The sequence below is a fragment of the Podarcis vaucheri genome (genome assembly GCF_965113315.1).
Source record: "Podarcis vaucheri genome assembly, chromosome: 3".
Lineage (NCBI taxonomy): Eukaryota > Metazoa > Chordata > Lepidosauria > Squamata > Lacertidae > Podarcis > Podarcis vaucheri.
In genome coordinates, this window is record NC_138761.1 from 61,512,199 (window position 1) to 61,537,531 (window position 25,333).

The window sequence follows — 25,333 nt, forward strand, 5'->3', positions numbered from 1 at the left end:
TTGTTAAGCCTGATAAACCTTGTACAAGAGAGATGAACTTGTGTTTATTTAATGAGCACACACTCTCATTCTTTCTACAGGGCTTGAGGAAGCGCTGCTTTGGAAAAAGCGATTCCCCACGGACCTTCACAGGGGATTTTAATTTCTGCTCTCCATACCGAGAACCACGGAAACAAACAAAGGGGGGGGGGACCACTGCGGCGAATGCGAAACGAAAGCATTTGCCTCATTCGTTTAAAAGGCAGGCAGGGAGGGCTAACATTGGCTGCGCCGTGAGCAAGGCCCGCCCCACATTCGGCACGGCGAATTGCGACCATAGAGAGCGAACGTTTACGATGCAAGAGCGACGTTACCTAGCTACCGCAATAACGCCAAGGTTGATCCGGAAAAGGAAGTGCGTGTCTGGTCCCTCCTTTTCCTCCGGCCTCCATTTTGTGAGGTGCTTTTCGGCGGCCTGGCAGAGGCGGGCAATTCGGCCGAGCTGATACGGTTTCGTCCTCTTGCATCGCTTTTGCCGGCTTTGAGACACCGCCGCCGCCGCCTCGGTTGCCGCCTTCCTCCTGTACCTCCTCGCTGCCGCCATGACGGACCGCTACACGATCCACAGCCAGTTGGAGCACCTGCAGTCCAAGTACATCGGGACGGGCCACGCGGACACCACCAAGTGGGAGTGGCTGGTGAACCAGCACCGGGACTCGTACTGCTCCTACATGGGCCACTTCGACCTGCTCAACTACTTCGCCATCGCCGAGAACGAGAGCAAGGCCCGCGTCCGCTTCAACCTCATGGAGAAGATGCTGCAGCCGTGCGGGCCGCCCGTCGACAAGCCTGACGAAGCCTGAGCCGCCTGGCGCCCCGCACCGCCCGGGAGAGAAGGGGCGGGAAACGGCAGCCGGGGCGAGATAAATTTGGGAAGCGCCGCGACGAGGAGGGCCGACGGAACGCGGCTTCTTCCCTTGCCTGAGGCCGCCTCTTCTCTGGAACAAACCCTGCCCCTCCTCCCCCTTGTTGCGCTCCCGGGGCCAACTTCCTTTCGAGTCCCAGGCGCCTTCGGAGAGCGCGGCTTGTGAACTTCCCTCAATTCTGCCCGGAACTGTGAGAAGCCCGTCCAGCGCGAGAGACTGAGGCAGGTGGTTCCCCTTGCTCGGAGGCGGCGTGAATTTCTCGGAAGAGGCCTGAAAGCGACGCATCCCCTCCCCCCTCTAGATTTTGTAACTTTTTTTGGAGGAATTTAGGCAACTCTCTAATAAATGCCACACTCCGCCTTCTAATCTGTTTTGTGGTGATTCGTTAATTTATACAGGAGACGTCAGTCAGGCTGTATTTTTGAGCAAGTCCCGTTGAACCCAGTGAGGCCCATTCAAGTCAATGGGGCTTGCTTGTGAGTAGACCTGCATGGGATTCATCTGTAATGGACTGCACAGAGGTAGCTACAGGGCAAACAAATACCTGCATTTCAAAATGTTATATGTTAAGTGCGAAATTGCTCTCAAATATTTGTGGACATGTACAGAAGCAGTGGCCCCCCATACTTTTAGTTGAGGGTTGCTGTTACTCTGCTTCATGCAGTCCTCTCTTTTAATTACCATTAAAATGACTGGAGGCTGCACAACATATGTATTGCATATTTTCCACATCCATCACATAAGGTCACCTAGGTTTGATTAGTCTGTTGATTATTTTTCTTTCATTCGTAGCAAAACCCAGTGATTACATGTAGCTAACCAATATAATGAGGGGGGAAATACTTAAATAAAATGGAGGGGGATGTAATGGTGAACAAATAGGAAACACTTGGCTAGAACTTAAAATTACAGCGTGTGTGTGTGCATATGACTCCATCGTCCATAACCATTTGCTGTTATTGTATATATACCAGCTGCAAATATTGAGTCAACTCCCATGAATTTCATGTTTCTTTTATTATTGCATAGTTCGTAAAGTCATACAGGTTTCATGAGACACAGGATACATGTTTATCGGTGAACTAGTTTGCTGGACTCCTGGGCTGTAAAAAGTAAGTGCTCTTATTCAGAGGCAAGGGGCAACATGCCACCCTTATTTTTTGCCCTGTACTGGAACCCTAAAAGCAGTAAAACATTAATTTAGGAGGGCTGTGAAAGAAAGCAGATCATATACAATGGTATAAGTTTCTCTTTTCTCTGAAGGTGGACTCTGTTAAGACTGTTTCAAGGTACAGATCAAGACCACTTTGAAATAGTTGAGCTAGAAAACCTTGAGAAACTGATCTATTTGTATACCCCTGATACAGATGCTGGTATAGCAATACATGGCTATTTTGTATGATTTTGTTTACTAAAATGGATATTGTAGGCCATATGCTGAAGAAATGAGAGTTACATAAATGGATACAAATAGCAAAAATGTCATGTTTACATTAAGGTATCTGGCACCTGCAGTAAGTTTTGTATTTCCACATTTTACAAGCTTATTTATTCTATATAAAAAGTTCTTTGGAATTGTCATTTTTCCTTGACTGGTCTGTTTATCAACTGTTTTTCATGGCTTTTAAGAGAATTAAGATTGGATCACTCATGTACAAACCCAGGGATGTAGTTACTTTGTTTCTTACCCAGGCTCCTTCCCAGACGGAATTCCAGGTGCTTTTTTCTGCAGCGTTCCACCAGAGGTTTCTGCAGCACGCCCTTAAAAATAACAAATCAATTATACCTCTTTAAAATCCTTTGCAAAAATACATTCTGGACATAGTCCAGAAAAAGTCAAGCACTGATTTCATTTGTAGAATTACAGTGCATACCTCAGGGGTGGCCAACTCCCGAGAGACTACGATCTACCTTCAGAATTAAAATCTGGCAGTGATCTACCCCCGTTTTTTGGGAGGGAGGGTTAGGGACTTTTTTGCAGCTCTTCTGAGGGAGGAATAGAAGCAGCCACTAACCTTACGATCACTGGTTTCTAAACTCTGGCTTCCCTTCTGTAACAATAGAGGCCTGTGCAGGGAGAGGGGCCAGGGGGGCCAGTGATCTACCAAAACCTCACAGGGATCGACCAGTAGACCGTGATTGATGTGTTGGACATCCCTGCTATACATGTTTGCTCAGAAGTAAGTTCCACTGAGTTCAGTGGGGCTTGCTCCCAGGTGAGTATAGGATTGAAGCTTTAAGCATTAAACTTTCATTGCATTTTGAAAGTGCTTGACTGTTATTATTTCCAGTCTTAAGATCACTATGCTAAGGTTTGCTTGGTAAAGTTTGTGGGCTTTTCCATAACTCAGTTTTAAAATACAAACCAAAGGCAAGAGTATATAGCAGAATAATTTTGAATATTTATTTCACTTAAAACCAAATGCTATATTCCTTCCACTGTTTCTAGAATTATTTCTATCCTACTTAGCCCTTTGAGCCCCAAAATAGGTTCTCTAGATAGTTTACATAAAAAATCCAAAAAGCTAATTATATTGCATATCAATTAATAAATTATTAGTTCAAAAGTAGTCTATAAAGCCATTGTAAACTACCGAAAACTCACCTACTAAGCCCTATGATACTGTTAGAGTAGTTCTAACGGTTACAAAATTGGCTTAACCAGAACAGTAAAGGCATCCATGCAATATGCAACAGCAGCAAAAATGAATATCTTCTACAGGGTGGTTTTCACGATAGGGCATACTAGCTAATGAATGTGAAATGCAATGAAATGGTTTAACATTAAAGTTTGGGAGGTGCAGTTGAAAGGAATAATTTCTGTGACCCTCAAATATTTCTGAGCATTAATTCAAGGTTATTTTTGCTACTTACCTATTACTACTTGGCTTGGATCAGTGCCTTCCTGTGTCTTGTTCTGAAGCAGTGTTCCCACAGCACTTGTTAGGGTTGGTTCTTTTTTGGGAGTTGCTTGTTTGCCCTGGAAAATACGCAGTAAATATATAAAGAACGTTTTAGCATACATTCATTATGCAGTAGATTTATCACATTTGTATCCAAAAAGCTTAAAGAGCTTTGGGACTATCATATGTTTATCCTCTCAACAATCCTATGATGTTTAGGTAAAGAGTGGCTGACTACCCAAATATTCTGCAGTGTGGGGCAGCAGAATTCAAACCAACATTTCTCTGATCCAACACTATCCACTACACCACATTAGCCCTTCACTAACTGAAGTTGTGTACAGTGGTACCTCGGGTTACATACACTTGAGGTTACATACGTTTCAGGTTACAGACTCCGCTAACCCAGAAATAGTACTTCGGGTTAAGAACTTTGCTTCAAGGTGAGAACAGAAATAGTGCTCTGGTGGCGTGGCGGCAGCAGGAGGCCCCATTAGCTAAAGTGGTGCTTCAGGTTAAGAACAGACCTCCAGAACGAATTAAGTACTTAACCCGAGGTACCACTGTATTAGCTAGAGTACTTAGATTCTCCCCCAAACCTCTCATAATTTTCAACAAGACAAACTGGAGGAGAAAAAACCTTGGAAAAATTGCTTTATGGCTGGTAAAGGACCCCTGGACAGTTAAGTCCAGTCAAAGGTGTTGGGTGTGATGCTCATCTCGCTTCAGGCCAAGGGAGCTGATGTTTGTCCAGACAGCTTTCCAGGTCATTTGGCCAGCATGATTAAACCACTTCTGGTGCAACGTAACAGTGACGGAAGCCAGAGCGCACAGAAACGCCGTTTACTTACTTGCACTGGTGCGTTTTCAAACTTGTAGGTTGGCAAAAGTTGGAACACAGCAATGGGAGCTCACTCTGTCGTGGGGATTTGAACCACTGACCTTCCATTTGGCAAGCCCGAGAGGCTCAGTGGTTTAGACCAAAGCACCACCCACGTCCCCTATAGCAACCCTACAGGGACTAAATAATTTATGCATTTTTTAAAAAGGTGAAAACCCTCTAGTCTGTTGGTTAAAATATTTCTGCACATTTTCATATGGGGTTTTTGTTGTTTGCAAATTCTGGTTTGACTGGTTTATTCATCCACCAGTCTTCTATAGCGTGACATTTGGAAACATTTGGCATTCAGCTTTTAATGGGAGAAGAGTACTCCAGAACTTTTAAAGTGAAGTGGCAAAAATTAGTAGAAAATAAATAATTTTGCAATGAACATGTATTCATTGACCATAATATAATATATGCTTAGGCATGGACCATGACTCATTACTGCCTACACTGACTAGGGATTCAGGTAGGTGATATTCCCAGTCCTAGATGTACATGCCAGGGAATGAATTTGGGACCTTCTGTATGCAAAGCAGATACTCCACTACTGAACCGCAAACCTTCTCCAGAATTCATGGGAAAGTGAAAGAATTAATGGAGATACATTTGGCAGAGCTCCTCATTGTTTTTATTATTCTATATAGCCCCTGGAAGAAGGATGGGATAAAAATGTGACTAATGGCTTGAATACAATAAAATTACTTACAGGGGGTGCTTTGGATCCTTTCTGACCTGGAGCAAATGCACGCCTGGCTGCTTGTTCTTTGCAGAAATTGATGTGCCTTTCTGCTGCAGCCTCATTAAACCTCCTCATGCAGTAAGGACACTGAATATAATCTGAATATAACAAAGGAACGGGGGCTATAAAAGCAATTTATATAGTACCTGGGAGACAACATCACTGTTATAAAATATATAAAGAATGTGAATATGCCACAATGAGCCAGTTTTCCTTTGTCATCTGAATCCAGGTTCATGGCTTAACTCTCCTGGACAAACCATGAGCTATAAACCACAGGACAGCTTGGTTACAGCTTGTGGTTAGGCTGGAGAAAGCTAAAATAAGCCCAGGCTGGGACAACATGCTGAGCCAAACTGTGGTTTAGCTCAGCATTGCACAGTAGCAAGACAACGGGGGGGGGGGGGGGAGCAAAGCAGACACAATCTCCTCTCCAGTAGCCTGCACATTCATGTTAAGCCATGCTTTGAATTAGAATGATGTGTGAATCAGGCTTATGCTTGTTATCTTGCAGATGAAGAAATTAGGTTGAGAGAGACTTCCCACTGAAAGAGTAGCTGAGTTGAAAATTAATCCCTTGAGTGGAAGTCCAGTACTATCCACTAGCTCTGTTTTAGTTAATTGTTCAAATGACTCTGAGTTAGACCCAGACTGCCCTTGGGCAGAATTGTATCTATGGGATGTTCCCACAGGTGAAGGCAGTGAATATCTCTTCGTCTCTGCAGGAGATTTCTCTGAATATTTTGGCCCCTCTGTGAGCCTGGACCCAACCCTCTATTTTTAAACAAGGATGAACAGCTTCAATGCAAGTAAATAACCTGGATTAATGGTTGGAGGCGGTGGCGGAGGCAGAGGGCGGCCTTCTTTCATAGCTATAGTGGCAAGTTTGGCTGATCGGATTGCATTAATGAAGTCCTCATGTTGTTGTCTCCAATTAGATTTTCTCTCTGGTTGGCTCTGAAAAGGAAATACTTGAATCACATTTTTCAGTCAGAGGGTGCATTAATAGATACATAGTTCTAAACTGTTTTTGAAAAGAGAATTTCAAGAGATGTTAAATGCATTACAGTGGTGCCTCGCAAGACAAAATTAATCCATTCCTTGAGTCTCTTCGTCTTGCGGTTTTTTCGTCTTGTGAAGCACAGCTATTAGCAGCTTAGCGGCTATTAACGGCTTAGCGGCTATTAACGGCTTAGCGGCTTTAAGAAAAAGGAAACAAACTCGCAAGACGTTTCGTCTTGCGAAGCAAGCCGATAGGGAAATTCGTCTTGCGGAACGACTCAAAAAACGGAAAACTCTTTCGTCTTGCGCGTTTTTCGTCTTGCGAGGTACCACTGTATAATGATGAAACAGTAACAAGCAATAATAAAGTTTAATTATCTATTAAACACAGGTAATACAGTTCCTTGGTTTTCTTGTGCCAGGTGCAGAAGAGGGGAGATAACTATGACAGTGTCACCTCTAACAAATGAGTGGGTAGGAAGGATGGGTTTTGGGGTAGGAGCGTGGTGAATTTAGGTGGGAGCCAAAGCCTGGGCTTGGTGGAAGATTTGAAGAGGGAGGGTATGGCAGCCTGTGTATAGATGGAAAGAGATTAGAGAGCCTGGTGGGTAAGGGCAAGTAGATGAATTTCTTAATCTTGAGTTGAAGAATCATGGAATCACAATGCTCACCTCTTATTTGAGGCAAGCATAATGTATCCTTAGGATCTTTATTTCTGAACCAGGAAATAGCAATTAAACTAGATGTTAATATGAGCCCCAAATGGATGGTTCCAAAAGCACAGTTTCATAGTGAATGAAGAGGTCTTGGAGGGCTTGTAAAGAGGAAGAAGAAATATGCACTTACTTCCTAGTAGGCAATGTAAGGGAAGCAGAGTCAGAGGGATCTATGACTCAGTGCTACAGTAACTTTTACAGGACATTTCAACCCTATGTATTAGCACAGTCCTTATGTCTGGCAAATAAGTCACCCTCAACTCTGTTGGGAAACATCCCTGAACTGATATATTTGGGTCGAGTTGCATGCCTAATTCAAAAATACCTTCGGGGGTGGCTTCCTCTTTACTGTTGGAATGTCAGTTCCCTGAAGTCGCTGTTTCAAGGAATTAAATGGCTTGCGCTTTTTGTTGAAGACTTTTCTGCATATTGGTTCATGTCGTGCCTAAGATGGAGAGAGAGAGAGAAAGGTCTGCCAAATAAGGGTTGATCAAAATTATGTTATACTGAGCTCTAAATGGAGGGCTCCAGAAATGAAAAATGAAAGGTATTATTATGTCAAGCCTTCTTGATTTAGTGTGCCCAAGCCTTTGGGAGTTAGCAAAGGAGATGATGCCTAACTTGTACGTATATCTAATTACCTGTGTCTGAATTCTATCCTGGACATGGAGTAAATGTGGGTACCTAATTTGACTAATCTGGGATCCTTCTGGTTTTCTCAAGTTAAATATTAATAAGGTTTGTGTGTTTTCCCTAGCAGAGGTGTAATTATTTGGCTGTAGTGCCAACCAAGTCGAGTGGCTTGTTCACCTTTGATTGGCTCAGGCTGTTGCACCTGTAAGGATATAATATTGTAAACAAAGTGGGATTTTAAAAACTTTTTTAAAAAGAAGCAGCATCGGTTTTTCTTGTTTGGTTTTTATGCTGGGTCCAATGTAATGCCTTTGTAAAGGTTGCGTGGCTTGGCAAAAGTCTAGTTTGAGGATAATGTATAAACCACCCTGGACACTTTAAAATGGCCTGAACAAGGGACTTTTAAAACTTGTAACTCTGAATTCCCTTTGCTAATTGCATGTTAGCTAAGCGGTGAAGAAAGTCATATGAACACCTAAGTACCCAGGAGGCCCAGGTTCAAATCCCTACTCAGTCATGAAGTTCACAGTGTCTCCTCAGTCTAACCCACTTCAGAAGGTAGTTGTGAGGACAGAATGGAGTGGGGAGACCCAGGAAAGACGATACATAAATGTAAATTAAAAAATAAGTAAATGGGGGGGGACACCCAGCTCTTGTGTTTACTGATATTCATGTGGTGACAGCTGCTAAGAATGGCAATTAAAGGTAGTTTAAATGGGAAGTGAAAATGTAGCATGGTCATCCAATATTCAAAAGGATTCCTGAGTACATGAACTTGAATTAGTCCAAACTGCCCAGAGCTAAGGGACTGAGAAACACATTAACATATGTAAAAATGTTGTGAAGGAAACATTGGGAATTGTTTCTAAGATATGTGAGGTATGCGTAGAGCTTCCATTTATTACTGATTTTTCTTCTCTTTGCATTGAATAAAAGGCAGGGATGAGGGATATTTACTATAAACACTAACAAGTACTTCCAAGTACTTGCCTGTTGCTATTTCTGCTTTGAATTCCTTAAAAGCTGCAGTCTATGAAAGCTTCTGCTGTAAGGTTAACTTCAGCTGTGAACCAGCCTACTGAATTCATTCATTAACAGAGTCATTTTCCATTCTTGCTTGGTCAATTATCTTAAGGTTGCTTTTATGTCACTAAATATATTCAGTGGTTAATTGTCTTGTTTTTACCAGTGCATCCTGTGTAAAATGTCTTCCACAGATTTCACAAGAAAGCAAATTCTGGCTGCTAGCATCTGTGTGAAATGGAAGAATACAAGTTATTACTTACAATATCCCGGGTTTTCTAACATCCAAGAAATCCACACAATCTCAGTTTTTCTCTTCCAATTGTGCTTCCCCTCCTCTCGTGATATTAATCCAACTAATATTATTTTTAATGTATATGCTGCTACATGCCAATAAATAGCCCTTTATTAAGTTAGAAAAAGAATTAGACAGAAAGTCTGCATATGAAAAAAGGTGCTTCCAGAAGGATGTTACAAGGTTAATACTTTGAGTGATGTATTACTTATCATACTCACTGCATGAATGAGGGTAGCTTCCATGACTGTGGTCTGTTCAACATGTTTGACATATTTCTATGAATAGCTTCTGCAAATATCAGCCAGTATGGACAAACATTTACTTAAATGTAATGAAGAGCAGAGAGCCTGTGCAAAACCATTCACTGATAAAAGTTACTTACAGCTCAAAGTAAAGATTGAGAATATTACATACCTACAGCTCCTGCTTTATTCCCAGGAATCACACTCATCTCATAGTGCAGTGATATCAAATTCTGCCTTTAATACTTTTCAGGGAGACAGGAGCACCAGGTAGTTTACTCTTGCTTATCTAGCTCCTTTACTTGTAAAAGCCCAAGTTAAATGTCATTGGCTGACAGTTAAAACAATTATGACACATGCAACCCCTCCATCATGCAATGATGCACATGAAAAAAGAAGTTAAGCTACTCTGAATACATTTGTTTCCTCTACAAGACAGTTATCAGTGAGTGTTAGTAATGGGACACCTTGACTTAATAGATGTTCAATAAGGCAGTTGGTTCTTCAGCTACAGAAACTTCTAAAGTAGTTAAAACTAATAGAGGCAAGCTTGAAGTTAGCAGTTTGATTTGCCAAGATGAACTGTTTACCATTGACACCATCCCTCCTTATTAAGTGGACAGTGATAATGTGTTGTAGGAACCACAAGATGCTCAGGAAAGGTTCTTTGAGGGAAATTCTGGGAGGCTGGGCTAGCAATGTGTAACCATGATCACTAGATGGAATTTCCATGTTCAGAGGCAGTAGAATACAGAGGCTGCAAGAAGATCATGCTCAACTTGTGAACATTTCATATTCATCTGACTAGCTGCCTGTAGTGCTGAAATATATGGGTCTGCTAGTGGAAGCCCATGCAAGGACTGCTCCCACAAATCTGTTCTGGAGGTTCAGGAGATCCCCAAAACAGCACGCAGGGTGAAGAGAGGGAAAATCATTTTGCAAGCAGAAATGCCCATAATTATCTCCTTAGTGCTATGTTGAATTCTACCATTTGACTCATGGCCTGATACTTTAACATGAGGTTCTTAAGTTAACACCCTGCCTCTCCAATCGCAGGAGTTAATTTCTCTTGAGCACCATTCCTGTAAGCAGCAACACAGAAGTATTAACTTAAACGTTAAACCAAGTTTTGAAAGTCTAATTGTTATAATGAAAGCAGACAAAAGTGACTAGTAAAGAGATTTTACTATAGAGGAGTTTTCCCATCTTAACAAATGCCTGCCAACACTTCCACAGGAGAAAATATTACAGCAATTTTATTTCAGTGGTACCCAAAACTGATTTTGCATGTAACCAGATGCCGGTAAGTGACTATCTGAATTCAAAAAGTCATTATCTTAAACTTTGCTGTTGTCAGGCTGAAGACAGAAGTTCCAAAAGGTATCAGCAGAGAGTATGGTAGCTGAGTGTCCTTAACACGAAGCAATTGTTTTTCATTATGACAGCTTGAGCCCTTGAATATTCTGTTTCAGGTTGAGCAGCTCTTTCTCTTGCCTTGTCTTCTCTTGCTTGAAGGCCAATCTGTTTGCTTTCTTCTCCATTCTGCGTTCCTACACAGATAAACCATTTATTTACATTTCAACAAAGAAGTTCCCAAAGCAGTTTCCTTAATAAAATAGTATGCAGCCTCTGCAGCCCCTCACATGCTCACCATTCATCTGTGGAAGACCCTCCAACCCTCCCAATCAGTTTTTGAGGGATGTGCAGGGAGAAGGAGGAACGGGAAGCCCCTTCCAGAGCAGAAATCCATTCTGTTTGTGCACAGGCAGCATTGGCTACAACCCAAATGCGCCCTCCGCAAGCTTTGGAGGGCAACACATTGGCTATTCCATGCTACAAATGCTGCAAGAAAGGCATCTCATAAGAAAAGCTAGTTTATTTCTATTGTTATCACTAGTAGTAACATGTAGAGAGTTCAGAATGAAGCGACCAATTTACCAATCCTTTCAACTATATACATGCCAGTTTTTGGGTTCTTTCTGGGCTGCACTTTTAAATTTATTGTACTGGTCACAAAGAATGCAAAGATTCTTGCAAGCAGCCAGCTGCTACAATCAAAGATCTGTAAAAAATTAGCATAAATCCATTACTGGTATTAGCAATCGAAATGGAACGAAGGAACTTCTGCCCCCTCCTAAACCCATACAGAGAAACACCAGTAGAACAAAGCAGCATCTTTTCTCAGTCAGATGAAGATTAACAACTGATAGGGATCTAATATAGAGCACAATAGTGTCACCTTCTGATTAAGTTACATTTACCTACTCCCTTCTGAGTTGGTGATCCCCTTCTGATCAGGACCAGTGTCACTGTGGTGCTCAGTGTACATTGCTCTCTGCACCCTTTATTTCACAAGAACAATTTAGCATATTGTAAAAGGACAGAAGTCAAAAGACATATGCTGCAGAAATACGCCTGCATACGCCTAATATGGTCTCAGTCCGTTGGTGCTTATCTATGGGAGACAACCTGGAAACAGTGAAGTTACCCGTGTTCATGTTCAAAAGTTAGAATGTAAATGGTTCTGGTTCAAGTTAAAACTAACTATTTTAGTCAAAGTGACAATCAGACAAATGCACATTTCAGTATTTACTGAAAAAAGTGAAAGACGCCTACCTTTCTTTCTTCTTTAATAGCTTGTTTTCTAGCTTTCCGATCTTCTTTACTCTCATTTTTGCATCGTGGTTGTGTGGCTACTCTTGGCAGGTCACTGTCGTTAATCATTTCCATGCGTTCGGCCTGCTTAGCTGTAAGTCCTCTTCCGGGCAAAACACCCAGAGGGATTCCTGTCTTACTTGACACTTCAATTGGTTTGGGCTGAAAAGTAAATACATACAAACTAACAAATCTTTTTTCTTCCCCCACCACTTGCTATACTTTTTCATGTCATGTATAAGCCAGCAATAACATTGTGGCTTTCTTCCCCAATCAGCCCAGTCCAAAGTTCATTGCAGCACAACGTATAGGCCCTAAGTGTCAAATCAGTGTTCAGTCAAAGCAGAATTTATAACCTCACGGGGGGGATGTCTGTTTGGCTATGATTAAATAATTAAAAAAATGTATTCTTGTTGCAATATTTATTAAATGGCTTCATTATACTTGTTGAAAATCTTTGGCAGATTACATAGAAATTACTTGAAACTGTGCATGTATGTTTAGCATTTAAAGCAGAGAATAGTGATAATTTTTTAGCGTCCGATTTTCAGGTAAAACAAGTTACTAAGAACTTTTTTTCTGTGAGAGCAATAAGTGCAAAAATATTTAATACTGCTGAAAGGAAGGGAGAAAAGACACCAACCAGTCTGTGCTGCATCACTTTTGAGTAATGACAAACAGGTCTGAAGAACAGTTACAATTCTCCCAAAACACATAAGCTTATGACCACACATGCTATTGGGATAGGGAACCAAAGAACTACACAACTAGTTATGTGTACCCAGAGACAATCATTTTCCATGCCACATGGCTTTTAATTTCAAAAGCCATTTTCAAGATGGTAAGGCTTGCTATTTTATTTTTCTTTAAAACAAAAAAATCACACTAGGCATGCTGAAATTCTTGGATGTGCCTATTATTGGTCAAAATTCTTAAAATGATATAAAATAGAAACTTCCATTTACCTTTTGTGGAACCTCAATAAGTTTTGGATGATTGTATAAGTTTGAATAGGTACCTTAAGGAGAAAAAAAGAGACACAAGTTTGAGTACTCAATCAGTTACTGCCCCAGATCTGATTTTAAAACTTTTGTTATAGACCAAACAATTTATTAATAATTTCTTATTCATTGGCCTTTTTCGTTAATAGTTACTGTGTGTGCTAGTTTGACACACAAAAGCAGCAGTATAATCCTTGCATTTTTTAGCCGTTGGGAGAAAAAAACATGTAGCTCTAGACACTAACTCAGAATGGATTCGCAATCCCACTTTTCTTTGGGTTCTTCAATAACCAAAGCTGCAATTTCTTCTATCTCATCTTCATCCTCACTGGGGAGCAGCTTTGAATCTTCTTTGATTTCGAGACCTTCAAGTTTGACACAGCTTTTGGGGAAAAATAAAGAGATTCATGAAGGCATATTTAAAACATTTTAAATTTAAATTTAAAACTGCCTTTAGCTGCTCATCCATTGATCAGCATCCCTTAGAGCAGCAGTGGCTAATTTATGCTCTCCAGACTTTGTTGGACACCAGAATTCATCAGCTAGCCTGGTCAATGGCCAGGGATAATGCAAGTTACAATCCAGCAACAACTGGTATGGCAGAAATTAGTACTGTACATTATGTATTTGAAAGGTGTAATTTGGCAAAGTACCATATTTTTCACCCTATAGGACGCACCGTCCCATAAGGCGTACCTAGTTTTTTTTTGGGGGGGGGGGAATAAAGGGGAAAAAATTATTTTCCCCCCCAGGCGCGGGGCTGGGGAGGCCCGAGCTTCCCCTGACCCCAGCCCCCAAACAGGCAGCTCTCTGCAAGCCGTGGGAGCCCAGCGCTGGCTCCCGCTGCTTGCGGAGAGTTCCGCGAAGCCTGGACGTGCTGAGCTCGGCGCGTGCAGGTTTCGGCATGCAGGCAACTCTCCGCAAGCAGCGGGAGCGCTCCCGCTGCTTGCGGAGAGGTCCGGGAAGCCTGGAGAGCGAGACGGGTCGGTGCGCACCGACCCCTCTCGCTCTCCAGGCTTCAGCGAAAGCCTGCATTCGCCCCATAGGACGCACACACATTTCCCCTTCATTTTTGTAGGGGGGAAAGTGTGTCCTATAGGGCGAAAAATACGGTGGTTCCCCTGAATTGTGCATCACAATAAAATACAGACTTGCACGGTATCAGCAGGCATTCCAACTGCATAAAAGCTAAATATTTTTCTCTCAGTACAGCCTACGTTGTTCGCTGCATACACAGTTGTATATAATTAAAGGTATTTATTTATTTTTCATAAAATGTATATACTGATTGTTAAACCCCGCTGAAGTATATTCCCTCCTCCTTTTCCTTCAATCAGATACTTGACAGGACATCACAATTGCCTCTTCCGTACCCGACACACACTTTATAATTGCTGTTAGAGGCAGAGAATGTTGATTATCCTGAGTCAATATGAAGTAAATATCAATACATGCGTCAAGCCAAACATTTTGCCATCAAAAGCTATATATTTAAAGGACTTTGGCTTTCTTCTTCCAACACAGCAATTGATCATCGGTAACAGCAGTCAAGCATGAATATAAACAAGAGATCCAACTGAGCTCTTCCCCCATGAACCAGATAAACCACAACCAAATTAAACAATTAGAGAAATATAGTGTTTTTCATGAAAATGCCTTTAAATAAAAATTACTCAGCTTTCAATGTAGTCTCTGGAAATTAATCAGTAAACAGAATACAGAAACACTAAACCAGCAAAGGCTTCTTTAGTGCTCATGCAACTGTCCTTTTCGTGCTACACAATGGCCTTTTTGATTAGTCTTTTAAAATAAATTTTTTTTAAATGGCCTTTTAATGTTTTGATTGTAGCTTGTGTCCAACATTTGTAAATCACCCTGATGTTGAAGGGTTCTATAGAAATTCTTTTAATTCACACCAAGAAATCAGACAGCTGGAACATTCTACGTACTTCTTTGCCTTCTCTCTGTAGTAGTCATTCAAGACTTCTTGTAACCGCGTACTGTCACTGTGAATGAAACCTTCCAATTCGGCATTATCCAGTGCTCCAATTTCATCATCATCAAACTGCTCAAAGAACTAAACAAAAAACACACAACACTCAACCTGAAAGTATCTGGAACTAATTATATAACTACAGTAACAAATCTGAACCACACAGGGAGAGGAATTCGAGTTTTGAGAACAATTGTTTCTCCTAATTTCCTTCTCCTTTATGTAAAAACTAATACAAATTTATTTGCTACCCTGCTGATTGAGAATAACATATCTACGGTTCAGAATAAATATTAATATTGAACAAAAATATGTAAGGTACATATTACAGAGTATGATTGTTTAGCAGTTAGCTGTCTTTTTATCATTGGAAAAATATGATAAAGTAGCCGTTTACACAGGGCTTTGATCTGCCTGTATCAAAATCAGAGTTTGAGTGGGGGAATATTTGCCGACAGCCCTTTAAGCGTCACCAGAATCATTACCATTAGGTTACCTCACCTTCTCAAATCTCTCATCCAAAAGGCTCAACTGTTCATTCCTTCTCATTACTGAAGAAGTCATGGAGTATTCTGTGAAACGACTCTTGGTCTCTTCTTGCATGAAAAGAAATTCTTTCATTTCTCCATTAATCTCACTGTCATCTGACAAAGGTCCCTCCGAATCCACATCACTCTGGGTGCCTTCTCCATCCTCTTCCTCCATGTCCTCCCATTCATCTTCATCTCCAGACTCCCTAGGAAGAGCAGCCAAAAAGAAAAAGAAACCCAGCTATCTCATTTTTTAAAAAAGAAGTATTAAATAATCTTGCTCGTTAGCCAAAATGGCTCCCAGGATGGCATTTGAAAAAGAGGTAGAAAGTGTGCCTTCAGGCTTACAATAAAAAGCCAAAGCATAGAAGGAAAGGAGATGGGGAAGGAGGTTGAAAAGCAAACTCTTATAGTTTTTTTAACAACCACATGTAAACATCGCTTGATGGAATGGCTGCTGTAAGGCAACAGCTGAGGGGAAGGGGGCTGAAGCTACTTGGTTTCTTTGCAGATGCAACTGGAGCTGATGATTATTATCCACAAGGCTGTCAGGGGCCGGCAGCAAACATACATGACTGCCTCGCCACTATGGAAAATAAACACAGATGGGTCGGAGATTATGATGAGCAGAACTCGTGGGCGCCTATGCTTCTGCCATCATATAACAAGGCAGACCAGGTGGGGAAAGAGAGGCAGCTGCAGCAGCATTGACTCTAGGAGGCACCCTCTTTCCCTTTGCCTCAGTGTCACAGGCAATGATGGACTGGCACTGTGAGAAACAGGAAGGAGAGGACAGGATAGTTGGGCAAACTTTAGAGAGGAGAAGCTACAGAGATTCGAGAAACAATGTAAATGGTTGGGGGAGGATGAAGCTGAACTCTGAATGTATTGTTTGTTTTGCCAGAGGCCCTAAGAATGAGAAGAGTCTTAAGCCTTCCTTAGTAAAGAAATAAAGCGCTCAATAGGTCTACCCTAAATTGAAGGTGGTACACTTGAGCTTCTGATGGATCTCTAGCAGGCTGCTGCTCTTCTTCCTCACCTCATTTCTTTTCGGACTTCTTGTCTAAGAAGTCATTATTTTTCTAAGAAGTCTAAGAAGTCATCATAGGTCATTATTTTTCTTATTTTACAGTTAAATAGCTGATGAGGTGCTGATTTTCAGACTCTGAAAAGTATCTATATGAAAAGGAGTATGAAGATAGTTCCTTAGCAACGTTTTGCCCAGTGGCAAAATGCAAAACAAAGAACAGAAAGGCAATGAAGGACAGTAATACTTTTTCCATTCCATTACCAACAAGCTTCCTTTTCCTGCTCTGTGCTTCCTTGATTATTCGCCCTTAAAATGAAGTCATCATCAAGAAGATTATCAGGATTGTCGAAATCAAAGTCATCATCAAGTGCCGCAACAATGTCAGGATCAAAATCCAGCCTAGGCCCTAATGATAGATAAAATAACACCTTATAAATGAGTTATGACAAGGCATTTCTCAGAAACTGTCAGAGCCAAACAGCCAGTTTGCTGTAAACACCAGTCTTTAGCCAAGCATAGAAAACCATTCATTGTGGCTGTTCCCTTTATAGAATTCCCTTCTATGGCAGACTCAAACCTGAGTACCTTTTAGAAGTGTTGCAAGACCCCCCACTTGAATGGGAAGGCTTTTGGGGCCCAGAGCTAATTTAGAAAAGGGTGAGAAAAATTAGATTAATTAATTTTTACTGTGTTCTATGAGAGGAGTTGTGTTATAGCATCTGCTTTTGTTTTCAAATTACTATTATTTTTTAATTCAATAATTCATTTTGCTATATTTAAACAGGCTGCTGCCAAATTCTTTTAAAAATACAAAGAAAGCTGATGAAATGGTTATTAATGCACAACTTTAAAAAACAAACAAACCCAAAACTAACCTGCATTTCAGGGTAAGTAACTTATGGCACAACTCCATTCTCATACAGTTTACAAGAGTTTTTCCCCTGCTGTCTGTGGACAAATGCCGGCTCCCTCGGCCTGAAGCAAGGTGAGCGCTGCACCCCATAGTCACCTTTGACTTTTTACCTTTTACCTATTCCCCACCACACGTGAATAGAAGAATGAGTATGATAGCCAACTTGAGGTGGAAACAACACACATATAAAAAATGTTCTGACAGTGCTTTTTTTAAAGCGTTTTTTAAAAAAATAAAATACATTGAATTTTCCACAAGGCTCACCATTGCCATCTTGTGTCACATTGTATATTGCATTTAAAACACACTTAAAATGTTTTATTTGCAGCTGTATAGCTGAGTCCTAAGTCAGACTTTGAGTTCATCCACTAAAATCAATGGACAAGTCCAATGATCTCAATGGGTCTATTCTAAGTATTTACAAAACTGAAATAAAAGTTGTATCCTTTTCCCTGTTTCCAGAAGACTTACTTCCAGCATGGTAGAACCATGCATCATGCAAAAACATTTATCTGTTCTGTATACCGGTAATTGATGCCAATTTGATTCTGAATGAAAAATAAAGAAATCTATGCAGTCCCAAAGCACCTAGAAAATAGTTTCACCTCCTATTTTCTATTAGACGACATAGTGATGCTGCTGCTGCTAATATAGAAATTCTGCAACAAAAGTATTCTGTAATAATAGATGCTATGACAGAGAGACAGCTTAAGCCTATACTTTGATAGTCACTTTCTAGAGAGTAGCTTCCATTTAACATAGTATATCTTCTTAATAAATATGGACCAGACTGCAGTGTAAATTTAGTACCTGAAATGGGAGCAGCTTTGTTTAACAATCCCACATCCTCTTCAAATTCTGATGCAAACACTGATGAGGGCAAGTTAATGGTGGGGGCCTAAAAAGCAAAAAGAACAAAACAGCAGGCATTTCCTCCCCCGAAAAATTACTCAAGACACAAAAACCACCAAATATTACTACTGTTTTTTTAAAAATATTGCCTCTTTCTTCTGAAATTGGAGACACAGCACATGTATGTTCATTCCCCCTCCACAGTGGACTAGTATCTGTAAGAATTTCTTCTACAGAGGCTTCTCTGGAGTGCAAGCTGACAAGCAAGGCTGCTGGAATCCAAAATCCTGCTTATAAGTAACTTCAGGGAAATGTCCCAGGTTTGTTTTTGTTTTTGTGTTTTTTGTTGTGGATGCACAAACTATGATGTTATGGCAGTATGTTCCATCACCACTAGCCAACTTATTAATTGATACGTGTTTGATAAAAATCTTCCCTCCACACCACTAATTCTTCCAAATGGCTGCCAAAGAGACATACAGCACGCCCCCCATCTCATAGGTTGAAAAGGGCTTCTATAAATCTGCTTGATAGACACTGAATTTAAAAATTACAAAACTTTGTTATTTGTGTTATTAGCTACTATTACTACAGATTTATTCACACTGATAGTAGGTAAAAAGCCATGTTAGTCCATTGTAACAAAATTCACAAAATCAATCAGTGAAAGAGGCAGTTGCATTTTTGTTCTCATTGCTACAGTACATTGCTTTTCAGCGTAGTTCTTTGTGGCAAGGCTGATTACAAAATAAACTGATGATAATTCTTAGTAACATTTATATTCTGAGAGAAACGTGTGGCTGAGGTTATAATGTAACCCAAAAGGCCAGAAGCCTAGCTCTGTGACTTTGTGATGGTCACAAAACACTTATGGCTGCCTTAGTAACAGTTGCTAAGGAGGCAGGTTTCAAGATGACTGTCTGAAAATGACTAGTGGGAGAAGCTCCCTTTGTTTATAGATGGACCAGGTGTAGAATAAAATGCAATTTGCTTCCATCAAGGGGTCCACAAATTCAACTGCCCGTTAGAATTTGTTCATGTAGAATCAGTGACTAGTCCCTGAAAGAAGACAGACAGGTCAGGCTTCCCTGACAGGGGCAAAGACACGAGTGGTCAGAAGGCTCTGGCTGGAGGGAGAACAAAAGGCCAGTCTGTCAGCTGCCAACTAGAGGAGAGCAGAGCTCAGCTTGGAAAAAGTAATGCTGGCAGTCTGTGAGAAAACTGCTGGGAAATGAACTGGCAGCTGGGGAGAGCATGAAGGCATGCACTGATGTAGTGGTGAAGCTTCAAGAAGGCACCAAAATCCAGAACCAGAGGGTTTCAAGATGAGCTCTTGACCAGAGGGTGGATTTCAGCAAACATCTGAACTATTCTAGAAGTCAATAGGAAGAAGTCTGCTACTCAGCATCAGTTCCTCCTTATGGCTGCCTGGTGTGAAAAACTACTGGGGGCTTATCTGGCTGCAAAAAACCCTCTTAGATGTTAGGAACTGTAGCAGCAGATACCCTGGTTAACTGCAAACTGTACACTTAATAAATTGCATCCTACCGTCTGAAAAGCAACACTTTTTTCCTTTTTATGTAAATAATTCACTTAACAAAAAATCAAGTTTGTTCATCTGTCTCTAATTGTGTTGTCAATCCCATGTCTATGTCATAGGAAGCAGGCTCCTGGGTTTCTTCAAGACATAGAGGATTTATTTTGGCGGCAGTGGTTAAAGGTTTTATAGTGAATGCAACATTTGTTAAGGCCTACCTGAGAACTTTATTAGGTATTACGGTAGGAAGTTCCATAGACTGATGCCTCAAAGATTTCAAAAACAACAACATAGGTGTGATATCTGCAATGTATCATCACAACATCTATTAAGTTAGATGTTTTCAGAATACTTTATTTAATAATTTCAATCCTGCCTTTTTAAAAAAATAACTTTTTAAAATCATGACTTCTTTGCTGAATCTCCTTTTGAGAGTACCATGACAAGTATATTGTGTACTTACTGGAATTTGCTGAATTTCCTCTTGTACATCTCCTTCTGTGGTCACAACAATCCTGCCTTGTTGACTGGGTATGCTTGATGGAACGAGCTCAGAAGGTCCAGAAGCTTCTTTGAGATGTTGCAGGTAGTCATAATCATCATCAAAGAATACTCCATATTTCCTCTGTTCCTCTCTTCTTTTTTCATCAACCCCCTAAAGGTATTTTTTTAAAGGAAGAGGCCCCAAATTTATTTATTTGTGTAATAATTCCAGTTATGAATCACTTCCTATGAAACATTTCAAAGCAGTTTAACAATAAAAGCATCTGCCCAGTATTTTTGCTGAACATAGATTACGAGGAAGCAAATATTTCAGGGAGAAAGCAGGCACTTTGGATACAGTAACTTTCTAAACATTTTTTATGAAGTGTGTGAACACAGATTTTAGCATTCCCTCACCTCCAAATAGCCCAATTAGATTTTTCTTTGAACTATACTTCCTTGAAAACTACAGAGTGTTGTATGTATGCCACATGGTTTCAAAATGCAAAAAAATGTAATGCAAATAAGTGCTAGGGAATTATTACACATTATTACAAACCCCAAAACTTCAAGGCTGAAATAATTTCTGGCTCAATTCTCTGAAAAGTAAAAGCTCAGCCACTTTCCTACAACACTGTATTTTATAACCACCTTCTGTGCAGGTAGCAGAACTCTTTGGGGTGCAGTGTCATCTGCTGCCAAGGGGTCCCTCTGACTTCTGTGTACTAGATGAAAGGTTACAGCTTTTTTCTTTTCTATGAAGGGTTTCTTCCGCCTGTGAGGCTGCAAAACAAAGTAAAGATACTTAAGAATGATCCATAATTGACAATTTTTCTGCCTAACTATACGGACTGCATTTGACTGAAACTTCCAATAACTTTTACAAGAATCTAAAATTGAAAAGCAAAGCAAATTAGTCAAAAGTTGTTTGGTTTATAGGCTTACCCACTGATCTGGTGCCTGTAGACACACATGCACTCGGCACCCTCATGATATCATTTCCTTGCTGGCTTGAAATAAGCATTAGTCAAGAGATTAGGCTGTGGCGTGTACTTGGCTGCATGGAGTATGTGTGTGGTACCCAGGAAAGTTTTGCTGGCTTTCAAAACTGGCAAGCCCAAGGTTAACAAACACACACTTGCAGCAGCCAACATTTATGCACTTGTTTTATGTCTCTGACATGGGCTTACAGATCTCAGCTTCATGTAGGAGAGATCCTGATTGTTCCAAATACCTTTTGCCTGGTGGGTAAGAAAGCCAGAGCAGGCCCAACCATGAGGCAGGGTGAGGTGGCTGCCTCAGGCGGCACCCCCCAAGGGGCAGCATGCCGGTTCTGCCAACCAGCTTTGTTGCTGGTCTCTCCGCTGGGTCAACAAAAGGGGAGGCGTTCTGCCACCAGGGAGGGTTGAGATCTCCCCGCCTGGTGGTGTGGCAGGAGAAGCCGGTGCAAAACCTCTTTGCTGGGTAGGAGCAGGGGATCTGGAATCTCGCCCTGCTGCTTGGCGGGTGAGCCTCCGCAAGGAGAAGCTCTTACACTCCATTAAAGGGTGGCAGTGGTGCATTTCACCTCAGGTGCCTTAACGCCTTGGGACACCCATGAGGAAAGCAAAACAAATACGTTTCTTCGTTTGTTGTGCAAACAAATATCAAGATTACAAAAGTGATATTTGAGAGACCTTGACTGCGTACACGGCATACATTTAAAGCACATCTCCCCAGGAATTTTGTGAAGTGTAGTTTTGCTGGGAATTGTAGCGTCTTGAGGGTCAGCTACAGCTCCCAGAGATGAGGGGAAATGCACTTCACACGTATGGCGCGTATGTAGCCCGTGCCATCTGCCTCCATTTCTGCCCCACTGTTATGCCTACTCAATCCCCCCACAACTGCTAAGAAAAGGCCACTGTGGCCTTAGGTCTCCAGCCCCGTCCCGGCAGGGGAAGAGGCCGGAGGAACAACAGCAGAACTTCTCCCGAGGCTGCCAGCGCGACCCCGCGAGGAGGCGCGTCATGCTCAGAGCGCGCACGCAGGCTCCTCCTCCTCAAGCCGCCTTCACCTGCCCAGCCACCTACCATGGCGCGAGGACACGGACGTCGCCGTCGTCACCCACCGAACGTTCCAAGACCCCTCAGCACGCGACTTTTTAAAAACCAGCACAGCAGCTGCCCGTGCCCACTCTGCTTCACGTGCTTCCGGCTCCGGCGTCGCTCTGGTTTCCCCTCTCTATGGCGTCCGTTCATCCGCCATCGTTAGAACATACCAATTCATACTAGGCTGCTCAGAAAGAGGGGGGCAGTGGGAGAACCCACTCTACTTCTACTTCATTTGAATAGCACTGTTGTAGAAATACTTATCGTTAAGAGAAAAAGTTGCCGTGTCTGCTATTGTACGAAGTTACACGGAGTAAAAAAACAAAAAACCACCCCCGGCAAAAGAGTTCAATGGTGTTGACCCTATTTGCCAGGCGGAAGTGCTGATGGGAAACGGAGCGGCACTGGAGCTCTGGTACAAATGAAATGCCCCGCTCTTGGCCGTGAGTCTCTATGGTATCAAAGTGATGTCACTCTATCCCACGGCATCTCAGTGGTGAAACCTCAGCTTATTGGGAGATCTGTGTGCCTGAAGTAATAGGGGCAAATGAATGTATACAGTGGTTGCATGTACAGTATACGGAAAGCACCAATGTGTACTGCAATGCCGTGTGACTTCATTTTTGCGGCATCATCTTTCGTGTGCTACAATCTATTTTATCTTAGGGGCAATATGAACCTTTCTTTTACCATAGAGAGAATTCAGGGACAGGGTGACACATTTTAGCCCCCCACCCCACCATTGCAGAAATTAGGATATATTTATTTCTGCCTTTCCTTCTTGTTTGCTTAAATTAAAGTGATAGCTCAGGAATTGTCTGTTTTGCTTTTATTGCTGTGTCAGGAGCTTTGTTTATTGATGTATGCATGTAAATTCTGTAAATAAATGCTTTATGGACAATCATGTCAAGGCAATGTATAATAAAAACAGGAACATGGGCACACATACACCCAAATCCATCAATACATTTTTTAAAAAACAACCCTAAAACAATGCAAAGACCCATTTACCCAGCTGGGAAAGCCTGTGTGAACAAAAATCTTACCTGTTATTTTTTGACAGGAAAGCTATTCCACAGAACAGGGGCAGCCACACTGAAAGCAGTGCTCCAGATTACTGTGGGGCAGGCTTCTGAGATCTTTGGAACTTGCAGAAGAAACTCCTTCAGAATACAGTGATCTATTATTCTACTGGGCATTTAAGGAGTAGGGTCTGTCAAATAACCTGATCCTGAGCTGTATAGAGCTTTAATTGTTAGTACCAACACATCAAACTTGGTCTAGTAGCAAATTGGCAATAAGAGCCTATCCCCCAAGCAAGGTAATTTGTGGCAGTTTTCTCAAAGCAACCTTTCATGATATTAAAGTTGATGAGTGGAACAAAGTACTGTAATTAAGGTGCTCACATTGTTCCTCAAACATGAGCCTCCAGCTGATGTTGGACTAAAACTCCCATCATCCCTACCTCACTTCATAAGAAACAACTGGGGCAGAAGCTGCCAAGAGGAAGGTTCTAATTAAAGGTGCAGATGACCTCTGTTAAGTGGAACTTCTCAGTAAACATAAAAGATCTTGGGTAAGGGAACAGGCATTGCTAGGTTATATAGCTCAATATTAAGTCCTTAATTAAACCACTGTTTTAATTCCACTTCTAGCCAATGGCAGAAAAACATTTCCTCAGCCGTGCAGTAGCAAGGACTTTGGGGGGGGGGCAGAATCAACATGATTGGTCAGTTAGTTATTTCTATTGTTTAACTTGATCGTGAGGGGGCAGCTGCCCCACTGCCCACACCCATGGCCCTCTCCACCAATTACATTTCTGAGGTCTGAGTTTGCCTATCAGCAATACAGCTGTGTTCCTAACCCCTTCACATGTTAACTAGCATCATTAGAGCTGACTGCATATCTCCTACATAAAGGAGATGCAGCTTCAAGCATTCCTGCCCTGCCTTCCTTGTCCCATTGCTCACCTCTTGCTTGCTTGCTGTGGGAAAACAAATGAGAGCCCTGTGAGAAATGGGATCAGGGCAGGAAAAGAACAGTGGCACCATCTTTTGTGGCTGTGTGTGTGTGTGTGTGTGTGAGAGAGAGAGAGAGAGAGAGAGAGAGAGAGAGAGAGAGAGAGACAGACAGACAGACTCCAGGTTGTGGCCTAAGCATTTTGGAGAGAGAAGTAAGGAGGTGAAAAACTGATTTCAGTATGAAGTTTCAGTGCCAATTTCTCTGGGCAATATCCAACTAAACCATACTCAAGAGAATACTAACTTGATTTCAGTGCGTCTACTTAGACGCACAACCATTAGGGTATCACCATTTTTCTCTCACATAACTGAGGAGCAAGCTTTAGACCATGTTCTCCAACCAGTAACAGAGATAGGAGTGCTGAATTTACTTCTCCTATTCATTATGATATGTTATAATACAGCAGCATGACAGAACAGTTTCACTTTATTTCTGAACCCATTTAACTGATGGCAATGAGGGAACAGAACAATATTGATTATTTTTCTTTGCTATGTAAGGTATTCAGATGTTTCATTAGGTTATTAGTAGTTGTTAGCAATATCCCTGTGCACCTACCCAACATTTAGAAACTATGTGTATCTCAATATGATAAGACTTGGAAATACAATTATTTTTTATTTTGGAGATGTGGGGAATACAGCCCACTGCACTTAATGCAAATGTAAATGTAAATGTATTAGTAATGAACATGATACAATATTACCAGCCTAACTGTGTGTCTACTTTTTAAAGATTTCTGGCTGCAATCCCACATAAACTTACTTGTAAGTGCCTTTGAGCTCAATGGGGCTTAAGTCAGAGTACACACATACTGGACTGCTCTGTCAGACATTCTTAACTTTTATAACTAAAGCTAACCCAGAAGAATACAATACAAGTG

General features: G+C 41.5%; 3 protein-coding genes across 3 annotated transcripts; 1 reads left to right on the forward strand and 2 right to left on the reverse strand.

The window, feature by feature from the left end:
- The first annotated feature begins 206 nt into the window (after positions 1–206).
- Positions 207–1,271, forward strand: SF3B5 (splicing factor 3b subunit 5). The gene has a single exon (XM_082216010.1). The coding sequence runs from the start codon at positions 582–584 to the stop codon at positions 840–842; it is 261 nt and encodes an 86-aa protein (XP_082072136.1). The 5' UTR covers positions 207–581; the 3' UTR covers positions 843–1,271.
- Positions 1,272–1,909: 638 nt separating this feature from the next.
- On the reverse strand, positions 1,910–10,369 carry ZC2HC1B (zinc finger C2HC-type containing 1B). The gene is made up of 8 exons (XM_082216002.1): positions 9,520–10,369; positions 8,971–9,035; positions 7,477–7,596; positions 6,252–6,390; positions 5,401–5,531; positions 3,780–3,885; positions 2,594–2,666; positions 1,910–2,083 (listed from the first exon to the last, which is right to left on the reverse strand). The coding sequence occupies exons 1-8, from the start codon at positions 9,554–9,556 to the stop codon at positions 2,059–2,061; spliced, it is 696 nt and encodes a 231-aa protein (XP_082072128.1). The 5' UTR covers positions 9,557–10,369; the 3' UTR covers positions 1,910–2,058.
- Positions 10,370–10,513: 144 nt separating this feature from the next.
- On the reverse strand, positions 10,514–22,568 carry LTV1 (LTV1 ribosome biogenesis factor). The gene is made up of 11 exons (XM_082215968.1): positions 22,411–22,568; positions 20,993–21,124; positions 20,322–20,513; positions 18,280–18,367; positions 16,818–16,962; positions 15,498–15,732; positions 14,953–15,080; positions 13,249–13,385; positions 12,968–13,020; positions 11,964–12,164; positions 10,514–10,897 (listed from the first exon to the last, which is right to left on the reverse strand). The coding sequence occupies exons 1-11, from the start codon at positions 22,411–22,413 to the stop codon at positions 10,784–10,786; spliced, it is 1,428 nt and encodes a 475-aa protein (XP_082072094.1). The 5' UTR covers positions 22,414–22,568; the 3' UTR covers positions 10,514–10,783.
- Positions 22,569–25,333: the final 2,765 nt, after the last annotated feature.

Coding starts and splice junctions, on each gene's coding strand:
- ZC2HC1B (XM_082216002.1), bottom strand. CDS start 9,556: ATGAGTGTGATTCCTGGGAATAAAGCAGGAGCTGTAG. Junction 9,036..9,519: donor GAATAAAGCAGGAGCTGTAG/GTATGTAATATT, acceptor CATTTCACACAG/ATGCTAGCAGCCAGAATTTG. Junction 2,667..3,779: donor TCCAAGCCAAGTAGTAATAG/GTAAGTAGCAAA, acceptor GTTATTTTTAAG/GGCGTGCTGCAGAAACCTCT.
- LTV1 (XM_082215968.1), bottom strand. Junction 20,514..20,992: donor TTCTGCTACCTGCACAGAAG/GTGGTTATAAAA, acceptor AAATACCTTTAG/GGGGTTGATGAAAAAAGAAG. Junction 13,021..13,248: donor GGATTGCGAATCCATTCTGA/GTTAGTGTCTAG, acceptor TTTCTCCTTAAG/GTACCTATTCAAACTTATAC.
- SF3B5 (XM_082216010.1), top strand. CDS start 582: ATGACGGACCGCTACACGATCCACAGCCAGTTGGAGCACCTGCAGTCC.